The sequence below is a fragment of the Ixodes scapularis genome, unplaced genomic scaffold, assembly GCF_016920785.2.
Source record: "Ixodes scapularis isolate PalLabHiFi unplaced genomic scaffold, ASM1692078v2 PGA_scaffold1__304_contigs__length_218370807, whole genome shotgun sequence".
Classification (NCBI taxonomy): Eukaryota; Metazoa; Arthropoda; class Arachnida; order Ixodida; family Ixodidae; genus Ixodes; species Ixodes scapularis.
Genome location: NW_024609846.1, coordinates 130,403,176 through 130,415,745, shown reverse-complemented (window position 1 = coordinate 130,415,745; position 12,570 = coordinate 130,403,176). Strand labels below are relative to the sequence as shown.

At 50.0% G+C, this 12,570-nt stretch overlaps 1 protein-coding gene and 1 pseudogene across 1 annotated transcript; one reads left to right on the top strand and one right to left on the bottom strand.

Annotated features, from left to right (window-relative positions):
• Positions 1-236: 236 nt before the first annotated feature.
• Positions 237-2,906, top strand: LOC115316547 (annotated as a pseudogene).
• A 97-nt stretch (positions 2,907-3,003) lies between these two features.
• On the bottom strand, positions 3,004-3,510 carry LOC120848694. Its single transcript, XM_040220709.2, has one exon. The coding sequence runs from the start codon at positions 3,508-3,510 to the stop codon at positions 3,004-3,006; it is 507 nt and encodes a 168-aa protein (XP_040076643.2).
• Between the last annotated feature and the right edge of the window lie 9,060 nt (positions 3,511-12,570).

The following is a 12,570-nucleotide window of genomic DNA, read 5'->3' as shown; positions in this document are numbered from 1 at the left end:
ATCTAGCCATAAATCTGGCTTGTTCTGGCAACTGTAACACTCTTAAGATGGCTACCAACTAATGAATAAACGCCAGTACGTTGTTGTTTCAATCCAAGGGAATCCTTCCCTTTTTCTACACCTCCGACATTACAATGGCTACGAGGATGCGTTAGAACAACGTAAGAACCGCCCAGCAGCGATTTTGAACCGCACGGACCCCTCCACACCCAACATCGGACGTCTTGTTTGACGGGATGGAGCACAGCATGCTCCCCACGTTTTCCTTCTTCAACGCGCGTGCCACTGACGCCAATAACGTCGGCACCGAGTGGTTGAAGTGGGTGAGACGCTTCGAAAACTTCGTAGTGGCCTGCGGCATCACAAGCGACGCCCGTAAGACCGCTTTGCTGCTACACTACATCGGGGAGGAAGTCCATGACATCTACTGCGCGCTTCCAGAACCTCCTATGACCGCACCTGCGGCAACAGCGTCAGCTGTCTCAAGCACCGCTGGCGAAAGCCCGCTCTACACCGCAGCACGCAAGAAGCTGGACGCCTACTTCGCTCCAAGGGTCAACAGAACCTTCGAGGTCTACCGTTTCCGGCAAGCCAAGCAAGTAGAAGGAGAGTCCCTTGACTCAATTTACGCCAAACTACGACAGCTAGCGTGACACTGTGCCTTCGCCGAACAGGACACGGAAATCAAAAATCAGATTCTGCTGTCTACAACATCGTCACGCCTTCGCCGCTATGCCATGCAGCATGACCTCGATTTGGAGGGAATCCTCAAACAGGGCAGGCTATTTGAGGAAGTGGAGCACAACGTTACCTTGATGGAACAAGGAAGCCAGCAGCAGCCCAGCGAAAACACAGTGGCAGCGATAGGAGCGAATACCAAGCTGTCTTCGCACCACCACCCGTCCAAGCGCCACCAGAAAACCTCATCACAGCCTCGTGAGAATTCACGTCGCCAACATCCGGACGCATCATGCTACAACTGTGGAGGATCATGGCCGCACGACGGTGGTCGATCCAGCTGCCCAGCCAAAGGCAAGTCCTGCAGGTCATGCCAGAAGGTTGGCCACTTCTCCAAACTATGTTGGTCGGCTCCAGTCACCGTCCGTCCCATACAGAAGAACGCTGGCTCAGACAGCGACGAGTACACTTTCGCAACTGACACTTCACGCGACATCTCGAGGTCACCGCGAGTGATCGTGGAAGTGAACGGCACGCCAGTAGAATTCACCCTCGATACAGGAGCTACTGTGTCAACCGTGGGATCAAGTGACCTGACGAAACTCGGGCTCCGCCACAGCTTGGAGCAAGCAGGTGTAAAACTTTTCGCATACGGTGCAACGTCCCCACTGCCAGTGCTTGGCAAACTGTCCGTGACCATGAAATACAAAGCTCAGGAAGGCACAGACGAAATCTTCGTTATCAACGGTGACCATCCAGCCCTTCTAAGTTTTTCTGAAGCCTCACGTCTGGGTTTAGTCCACATCACCTACAATGTCGAAGACGCCCTGATGGAAAACAATATTCAGCAACATTACCCCCAGCTTTTCAAGGGAGTTGGATGCCTTCAAGACCAACAGGTACGCCTGCATGTGGATGACAGTGTGTCACCAGTCGCACAACCACACCGTCGAATCCCTTTTGCCATGAGGAAACCACTAGAGGCAGAGCTGAGTAGACTGCTAGCACTCGACATCATTGAGAAGACAGAAGGGCCAACACTGTGGGTGTCTCCGGTTGTTCTAGTGCCCAAGCCACACGACCAGGAAGCTTTGCGGATGTGCGTAGACATGCGATGCGCCAACAAAGCGATCTGCCGCGAGCGACACGTCACTCCAACAGTTGACGACATCCTCACAGCACTCAACGGAGCAACGTTGTTCTCCAAACTCGACCTCAAGGAAGGGTATCACCAGCTAGAGTTGCACGAAAACTCCCGGCCAATAACAACTTTCTCGACCCACGCCGGACTCTTCAGGTACAAACGTCTGAACTTTGGTATCAACTCAGCAGCAGAAGTATTTCAAGACACCATCGACAAGTCCTCAGCAGCATTCCCAACGTGCTTAACGTCAGTGATGATATCCTGGTTTATGGCACGACCAAGGAAGACCACGACAAAGCCCTTGAGGCAACGTTGGAACGTCTGAGCAAGGTTGGGCTCACGCTAAATCCCAAGAAGTGTAGCTTCCTTCAAGAGCAGCTCACTTTTTTTGGACACGTGTTCTCGAGTGCTGGAGTACAACCAGATCCGATGAAGGTGTCGGCTCTCCAGAACGCTGCCTCACCAACAAGTGCCAATGAAGTCCGGAGTCTCCTAGGGATGTTCAACTACTGCGGACGTTTCCTACCCATCCTCGCAAACCTGACTCAACCGTTGCGCCAGCTGACCATCAAAGGAACTCCATGGACTTGGACCAGCGTTAAACAAAGAGCATTCGACGAGCTCAAAGGCATGCTCTCGAACTTTAATACCCTAGCCTACTTCAACCCCGAGAAGAGCACAGACCTCATCGTTGATGCTGCACCACGTGGTCTCGGTGCAATTCTCGCCCAGTCCTCCGCAGCTGGAACTAAGGTGGTTGCCTACGGAATCCGAGCCTTGACGGCTGTGGAAACTCGGTACTCTCAGATAGAACGAGATATGTTGGCTGTGGTCTGGGGTATCGAGCACTTCCAGATCTACTTGTTCGGCACCAACTTTCGAGTGCTCACCGACCACAAACCGCTCGTCAACATCCTGTCTAACCCACGTTCTCCGTCAGCGAGGATCGAACGTATGGCACTTCGACTTCAGCCATACAGCTTCGACGTCGCACACATCAAGGGGTCAACTAATCCCAGCGATTACTTGTCTCGACATCTACCACAGTCCCCACCAGACAAGAAAGACAAGCTTCGCACCCTAGTAAAGATGTCAGAAGACTACGTGGCCTGCATGATACAGCACAGCTTATCATGTGCCATGACCTTGGAAAATGTCTTAAAGGAAACCAAGGCAGACCCTCAACTGACCAAGGTGACCAAAGCCTTGCAACTGCCGCAGCTCGACAAAAATGCCTGGAAGGATGAACTTCTCCGTCCATTCTCCCGAGTAATGAGTGAACTCAGCGTGTCCAGAGAAGGACTGATCCTGCGAGGGACGCGGATCGTGATACCTACCAACCTACAGCACCAGGCAGTCCACCTTGCACACAAGGGGCACCAAGGAATCGTCAAAACAAAACAGCTGCTGCGAAGCAAAGTCTGGTTCCCTGGGATAGACAAGCTCGTGGACAGTATTGTGAAGAGCTGCATTGCCTGCCAGGTGGCAACACCTGAACACCACCGCGATCCACTGCCTGCGTCCAAACTACCGGAGTGTCCTTGGACTGAGTTGTCTCTAGACTTCGCTGGACCATTTCCTGATGGCAAGTATTCCATGGTCCTCATTGACGACCACTCAAAATACCCAGTAGTAAGCATTCTGCGAACACTTGCCGCACCAGTTGTCATCAGCAAACTATGTACCATTTTCGCTCAGTTCGGCATTCCAACGGTGCTGAAGACTGACAATGGTCCTCCATTTCACAGCGGAGACTTCTCAAGATTCGCTGAAGAATTCGGATTCAAACACCACCGTGTCACGCCACTTTGGCCCGAGGAAAACGGTGAGGTAGAGAGATTTATGAGAACGCTCAACAAGCTAGTCTTGACAAGCAGAATTGGAGGCAAGGACTGGACGGAAGAGCTACAATCCTTCTTGCTAGCCTACCGCTCCACCCCACATGGCTCTACAGGAACCTCACAGTTCGAGCTCCTCTTCAAGCGCACATTGCGTAACCTACTTCCGGTAATTCCCGACCCAGACAACAGTAGCCCTACTCACATCAACTCACAAAGAAACGACGAATCCCGGAAAAGATACAACAAAGAATATGCAGATGCACGGCGACACACTCAGCATCACAAGTTTGTTCCTGGTAATCTTGTAATCTGCAGACAGGAGAGGCGTAACAAGTTCACCCCGTTCTACGACCCCAAGCCCTACACAGTCATTGAGGTTCATGGATCTCGCGTCAAGGCCTCTCGCAATGGGAAAGTCATAACGCGAAACGCTGCATTCTTCGAGAATGCATCGCAAGTAACCATCACGCCTGGACGAGAAGAATTGGACATCGAAGATCCAGGGCCCCCTCCATCAAACCCCGGCAATCGCATCTCCTTAGACCATCGCTCATCTCTGGCCCCATCTGCACCGCCAGTGACCCAACCAAACAGTGCCGGGCGCCGTTATCCGACAAGGGTTCGTCGTGCTCCTCGTCATCTTTCGGACTTTGCAGTGTAGAAAACTTTTCTAACGAAATGTTGATGAGGAATTTTTTTTTTCAAAGAAACATATCAAGTTAACGAATGTATCGGAGCAAATTAGATCTTTGAGTCTTATTTTCTCAGGGGGATAACTGGTGTGAAAGAGAACTCCTCTACCAGTTGGACATTTTTAGCATACTTTTAGTCTTGCAGTCTTGTCAAAACTCTTTTCTCAGGGGGATAAATGTAGTGTCTACTGTATGGAATCTAGCCATAAATCTGGCTTGGTCTGGCAACTGTAACACTCTCCAAGATGGCTACCAACTAATGAATAAACGCCAGTACGTTGTTGTTTTAATCCAAGGGAATCCTTCCCTTTTTCTACACCTCCAACATTACACTTCCAATGAGTGCCGCTGTAGACGCGCACTCTTCTTACGATGGCACCGGGGTGTAGACACAAGGTTTCGTTTTACCAGAATGCAGAATGTTCGCGACAACGTAAAACCGAGGCGTAGCGACGACGCTGTTTCCGCGAAACCGCCGCGGCACCCGGGAGAACAGACTTGCTCGCCGAAGACGAAGTTTTACGCTGTCTGCGAACCGTTGAGAGGTTGGAACTCCCATCCTTCGCCGAATCAGAACACCTGCTCTAAATGCTAACGCATTTCGTCGAGAATCCGCGTAGCGACAGCAGCGATTTTGGAATCATATATTATTACTTTCGAGTTGGAAGGTTGACGCCTTTTTCCTGTGATCGGGAAGGTTATGCACGCAAGCACGGGGATCCTGCCACTGAATGCAGGGTATGTGTTGTCGATGGCCTCCCTTGGGCCTGTGGGTTTTCTTTTGTACACAGAGCGGAACAGTCAAATGTCGCCTCAAAAATGAGCGGTCGCATGTTAAGCATGCATACAAAGTCGGCTTTGTACATTTCTAGAAAGACCAAAACGGCGTAGGGCACTGCCCCCAACAACCCGCCAGCGGCCCATTTCATAGGTTAACCAACAACTGCCCTCACACGACTATTTTTTTTTATTAGAAATAGTGATATGGAGTAATTGTTGTGTTGAAAAAAAAAAAGATTCTACAACTGCGAAAGTTCAGCAGACAGATATGAGCATGTGTCGAACTTTTCAACGCAGAACCGTATATATATATATATATATAAAAAACAGTATTTAGTTTTATTTTAACGCATGTCGCACAGTGCAAGGAAGGGCATTCACCTCACATATATTTCCCTTCCCACGTGATCTGAGACGTTGGTGGTTCGTTTTCCGCCTCGTCAACAGGTCCGCGGGAAGCACGGAAACCAAATTCGTACTCTTAAACCGAAAAAAAAAAAGAAAAACATTTTCTACCACATCTGAGGAAGGAGGAGTGAAGGATGCGTATTCTTTTTGTAACACAGCACCTTATGACGTCTGTTCTTCAACGTCGAATTTAGCCTCCAGCTAAAAGTAAAGTACCCTCACAGATGCGGCCATGAAACAAGCTGCAAACTTCGGCGCAGTGATTCTGTGAATCTATCTTGATCACTAATAAAAATCACAAGTGAAGACCGTTTAGTAACTCACAACCAGAGGGTTTTGATGGTTTTGCTGAACCATAGCCTCCTCTACGCTATGGCTCAACACCATAAATCGGACCCCATGTCAAACATCAGTGAAGAAAAAAAATTCATTTCTCTTATTAACGTCAAAGCACTTGACTGAAAGACGTAATGATATATATAATACATAAAACAACAACAAAACATAAGAAGCAAGCTGGGAATAACAGAAAATAAATAGATGTAGTTTCAAAAGCTCAAGCTATGCATCAGCAACATATGAGCTACGGTGATTTAAATACTTCAGGTCGCGTAACGCTGCGCGATCGCCGACGAGCCGTCAAGGCGAAGATCGGAACGCGGTTCTCTCCTGCCGCCAGGGCGCGCCACCAACGCCGAGGCCGTAACGAGGCCGTCCTCTCCTGAGTAGGGATGCCGCGAACCACCCTAGGTTCGAATTCGAAAGGTTTCGATATTTTCGAACCGAACTCATGTTCGATTCGAGATGTTTCGATATTTTCGACCGTAGACAGGTTCGAATTCGAAAAATTCGCAACTTTCCAAAATCGCGGGGTTTCGAATTCGAGAGTTTGAAGCTTTCACGGTTTCTAAAAGTTTGGGTTCGATTATTTCGAATATTTGTTTACTTGAGGTTCGATAAATTCGAAAATTTCGAACTTCCCTAAATTGAAATTTGAGAGATTCGATTGTTTCGAATTTCTTTGGATCTAAAATTCGAAAAATCGAACATTTCGAATTTTAAAGACATAAAGTTCGACAAATACGAAGATTTTGAATTTCTTTCCTCATAAGCTTCGAAAAGTTCGAAGGATTCGATTCTCTTTTAATGCTAAATTCGAAAAAAAGAAAGACTGAAGGTTTCCGATTTCTTTGAAGTCCAAGTGCGCAAAGTTCGAAGTCCGGTTTTCATGTTCCGCCACAGTTTCCGTTTCAAATAACGTTTTCACGCCTCACTGCTTTTCACGAAATCAGGCTTAGAAAAGTTCGGGTGTGATATTTAGACTGCGCGAAGTTGGCCCGGATGTGCTGGAATATTTTCCAGTGCAGTGACGTGTAACAATAGATCAGTAATTGTGACCGCTAGCCCGGGGTGGTCATTAACGTGCATTACGAAGTAGTGATCCTACGAACGCACTGTTTAACGATACTCATCCAGTTCGAAACGGCCAGGGGCAGGCAGGTGGTTGAGGTTCAGATAAACCTTGAAGTGATCTGGCAAACTGCCCCCCTACCCCCTTGCACGCTGGTAGTAATCCGATCGACCGCCGCCCGAGTGACGCTGGCATATAGTAAGCTTAGTTTGTACATGATGAAAAATCCTGAGACTGGGAATGAAATTTGAAAGAAAAAGTGTAAGAAGACAGAAAAAAGGGGACAGGACAACGTCTAAAACTCAACTCAGCTAGGGTGACCACCCGTCCCGCGACTCGCGGGACTGTCCCGCATTGAGGGCTCGTATCCCGCGTCCCGCAAGAAATTCTAAAATCTTCAAAATGTCCCGAATTTCACATTGTCGTAAAATTCACTGCGCAAATTATGGCGCTTCCGAACAACGGGGCAACGGGGAACCGCGGAAATCGCTGATAGATGCGTGAATCTCGATGGTATGTCACTTTCTTGCCAAGCATTGCGGGAAGCAACCGTCGTTCTTGCGGGTGACTGACGCACATGCGCCGTTGTGCCTCTCCCCTTGATGGCAAAATATTGCAAGCGAAAATTACTCGCCAAAAGCTGAAAAATAAACTATTGCAATTAGTTGGAAATCATGCTGTATCATGCGAACGGGTTGTTGTAGAAAGCTTTTTTTTTTTTGTGTGAAAACGGTTGCAGAAGGCAAAAACCCCGCAACTCACAACGGTTAAAAAACAACAACATAATGTTTTATTTTTGTGTAGGACCATGTTAATATAAGAGTAAGTATCGGCAGGAAACATTAAGCCGAAAAATATTTACTGTTTTTTATTTCCTTTTGATGCATTGGGGTCTGGTGCAGTCGATCTTTATGTTTTCAACTTAGATAATTTTAATAAAATATTTACCATTACAAATAAACAAAAGCATATCACTGTGAGTGAAACTTATCTTAGTTTAATTGCCGCGTACAATTTTCAGGTGTATTATACGCTTTCGGACAGCACAGGATTTCGGGGTGTGCGCGTTGGTGAATTTCCCTTAATACTTATTTCTTGAGTCGTGAAAATACCCAGTCTTAAGTAGTAACACGTTACTAGTAACGCGTTAGTGTAACTTTGTTACTTTTTTGGTAAATTGTAACTGTAGTTCTTTTACTTTTTTCTGAGGTAACGATGAAAGTAACGACGTTACTTTTGTCGTTACTTTCCAGTGTTTTATGAATAATATATCACTGAACAAGTGCATTTTAGCCATTCCTTGCACTTTCCAAATCGTCTATTCCGACATTTCGAGTATCAAGTTGGCCTTACACAAAGTTGTGAATACGTTCTTTTTCGCGAGTCACGACCCGAATATAGCCACGTGTACAGGGTGTCACAAAAGAAAATTTACACGGCCTTTTTTACCGCAAAAATAAACTAGGCATCGCCGAACGCTCATCCTCCGCCCAAAGGTATAGAGCTAGAAGTCACAACCAGATGCCAAAGTTTCAGCCCGATCCGATAACTTAATCAAAAGTTATAAGCGATTTTCTGAAAATTTCAATGGAAAAATGGCGGTCGACGGAGTTTTCGAACACATGGGGCTCTATGGCACCAGAAACCGAAAACTGGCAAAAATGGGCTCCATTTTCCCATTGAAATTTTCAGAAAATCACTTATAACTTTTGATTAAGTTATCGGATCAGGCCGAAACTTTGGCATATAGTTGTGACCTCTGGCTCTACCATTGGGCGGAGAATGAGCGTTCGACGATGCCTAGTTTTTTTTTGCGGTAAAAAAGACCGTGTAAATTTTCTTTTGTGACACCCTGTAGATTTTATGAAAAAATATCTAGTTATATTTACGCACGCGCTTGTACTTTGTGACTGAACACTTACATCTTAGTGTCTTGAAGCATTATCTATGTTGTGGTTCTTCTTTTTTTTTTTTTTTTTGTGCAAACGCTTTTTAATCGGGTTAATCAACCGTGAAACAACAATACACGTGGAGGGCACTGCGCATGTCTCGTATTTTGATTAGCGCCATTAGCGCCACTACTCCGCACTGCGCATGTTTCGTATTTTGATTTGCGCCACTACTCTGGCGTGGAAACTTTCAAACACTAACTTCGAGAAGCAACTGCTGCTAAGTTGCAATATGAAGTAAAAAGCGTACTTTTTAATTTTATGCAATAAAACGTTGTGGGAGGCGTTTTCTAGTTCTTTTTCTCATTTTTTGTGCTACAGAAAAGTAACTGAAAAGTAACTTCGTTACCTTTTAAAGGTAACTGTAACTGTAACGAGTTACTTTTTTGTTGCGGCAACTGTAAGGGTAACTTCGCTACTTTTTTCTGAAAGTAACTGTAACTCTAACGAATTACTTTTTAAAAGTAACTTACACAAGACTGAAAATACCGTCCTCCTCCTCCTCCTCCTCCTCCTCCTCCTCCTCCTCCTCCTCCTCCCCCCCCCCCCCCCCGGTCAGGGTGTCCCGCATTCCACCGGCAGGAAGGTGGTCACCCTAAACTCAGCTGAGTTTGAGACGTTGTCCTGTCCCCTTTTTTTCTTTCTTCTTACACTATTTCTTGCGAATTTCATTCCCAGTCTCGGGATTTTGCATCATGGTCAACATACACCAGCCCGCCTGCACCTTGACATTTTTTTTTTTTTTGTAATTGTTTTAGAGGTTTATTTTCTGGGGCCGAAGAAACGCCGGGCAAAAAGCACAGAAGGTGACGCAACTTGAGGTCGAGTAGCGTTCTACCATACCAGTGGCGTCGGAAGAGGAAAAAGGGGGGGGGGGAGCTCCTGTCTCTCCGCCCCCCCTCCCAGATATTTCGGACTGTTAAAGAAAACAATACGGGGAAAGAGGGCATGGTCGAGCTTATTTTAATCTGAAATTATTTATGCATATATGTATAGCTGCTGTCGCTCTTCACTGCAAGAGATCGCGTAGATGGTCATTGTTGTTTAGAAAATTTTATTTACAACAGTGGTGTCATGCCTATAACAAAACCAAAATCCGAGAACGCGCTATGTACAGTATATAGTCTTTCAAGCTAGCCAACCCCGTGCCTAAGGCGCGGGCACGCACCCACCGCTCGGCAAAGCGCCCGTCCGCGCGATCACTCGCGCAAAGAGGCCCCCCAACCGGTACTGTGCTCGCACGTCCCGACCCTGCGACGCCTCAAAGAGAGGGCCGCATCGTCGTCCCGTTCCCTCTTTCTCTGCCTAACGCGGTCTAGATATAATCAACATATTGAAAACGGAGTTCGATGCGAGAGTTGTGCACGTGTAGGTATCGGCAGGACCAGCGCCGCAGGAACTCCTGCTCTCCGAGGAGGAACAGTTGCGCCTCGAGGTGGGACACGAGTTCCCGCCGTAGCCTGAACAGAAGCGGCCAGAGCGCGCGCAGCCTCCGTCCCTGTCCCACGGCGCAGCACCGGTTTCGCCACAGGACGTACTCGCTCGCGGCGAGCAGAAGGCACGCGAAGAGCCCCGAAGGACATCGTCCGCGCAGGAAATAAAGTGCCACGCCCAGCCCCCGAAAGCTAGAGCGAACGACCCGCCAGAACGGGCGCGTCACCACACACTCCGACACAACATGCACGTTCGTCTCTCGGGCGTCGCAGTTCGGGCACTGATCGGTGCGACACACGCCCCACCGAAGTAGCCGGTCTCGTGTGGGAAGCACTCCCCAGCCTCGCTGCCACTCGAAGTCTCGAAGGTGTCCTGGAAGGTTGGAGGATGTGAGGCGGACCCATGGGAACGAATCCGAGAGTCCAATCTGCACGGGAGTGAGCTGTGGTTCCAACAGGGCCTGGGCGAGGCGTGACGCTGGTGTCGTCGTGATGTCCAGTTGAGGCGCCTGCTCCACGAGGCGGCGATACAGCTGAAGCGCCTTCCAGTAAGCCGGCGGCGGTGTCTCAGCACAGGCACCCGACGGGCCGGTGAGGTCGACACCCAGGTCTCGGCGGGAGTGCCCCACGAAGTAGAGAGCGAGAGATCTGGCCGGGTTCTCAGCCTCGTGTAGGATCATGAGCATGGTCTTCAGCTGGAGTAGCGCGGGCGTGCCATCCACGCAGGGGAAGCCCCATCCTCCCTTCTCGCGTGGGAGGGAGAGCACCTGACGGGTGACGAGCTCGGTTTTATTCATCCAGAAGAACCTGAACAAGGAACTTCGCACTTGCCTGGTGAAGCTACGCGGCGGTACTACCACCTGCGCTAGGTACCAGAGGCGCCCACAGAACACCGAGTGGGCCATATACCGGCGCTCGGCCATGGGGAGAGCGTAGTCGCGGGCACGATCCACACTTGCCGTGATGTCGCGCGCAAGGCGGGTCCACATCTCGGGTGAGATTCCCATCGCGTTGTACGTTACGCCCAGTATCTTCACCACGGCAGCCGCCGGGAGCGGGGAAGCTGGGTCTGGTGGGCGGTTAACCCACAACGCTCTACTCTTTTCCTCGTTGAGGCGTGCCCCCGAGAGCGACCCGTACGTCGCGAAGACCTGAAGCGCCGCGCCAAGGTCGTCAGCGTCGCGTAGGTACAGCGTGATGTCGTCGGCGTACGCAGTCGCCTTCACCTCGCCGCTGCCGGGGAGAGGGAGGCCGCGTACCAGGGAGCACCGGTCGATGTTGGCGAGGAACAGCTCGAGCGACAGGACGAAGAGGAGCGGCGAGAGTGGGCAGCCCTGGCGTACGCCTCGCGTGACGGGGAAGCTGGCCACCACGCGGCCGTTCACGCACAGATCACTTCTCATGCCAGCGTACAGGACCTCGAAGAGGCGAACACCCTCCGGGGGGAAACCAAAGGCGTCGAGCGTGGCGAAAAGGAAGGGGTGCTCAACCCGGTCGAACGCTTTCGCCTGGTCCAGGGAGGCGATCAAACCCCTGGCGCAGCGGGAGTTCGTGTAGTGAAGCACGTCCCTCGTGAGCGATGACAGTGTGTGGACGCTGCGGCCCACGACCGAACACGTCTGGCGCGTTGTTACAATGTCCGGGAGGATGTCATGCAGCCGTTGTGCAAGCACCGAAGCGAGCAGCTTGTAACTTGTGTTGAGCAAAGTGATGGGTCGCCACGCCCCTGGTTCGCTGGGGTCTCCTCCCTCCTTGGGTAACAGGATTATCCTGCCCTGCCGGAAGGACTCCGGCAGGCGGAGCTCCGTGAAGAAGATGCGGAGGACTGCACACACATGCTCCCCCAGCACATCCCAGAATGTGCGGTAAAACTCGGTCGGGAATCCATCCGGGCCCGGCGCAGATCCAGTCTTCATTTTCAGGAGAGCGTTGTGAACCTCCTCTGCATTGGAAGGCTTGAACAGCTGATCGCCAGTGGTGGGTGGAACTTTGGGGAGGTCGTGCAAGAAAGGGTGCATGGCCAGGGTCACGCGGTCTATCGTTGACTCCGAAGTCGCCAGGGCCTCGAAGTGGGAGCTGAAGCTTGGGACAGAAGGTTGGCCAGGCGGAGGCGTCAACGGAGGAACTGGAACGGGCGGGACTCGCCGCTCCTTCACCTGTGTGCGATGTGTGTAGCGAAGCACTTCGGGGTGTAAGGAGGGTCCGCCCCTCCCCTGAAGAACTGTCGCTGCTGT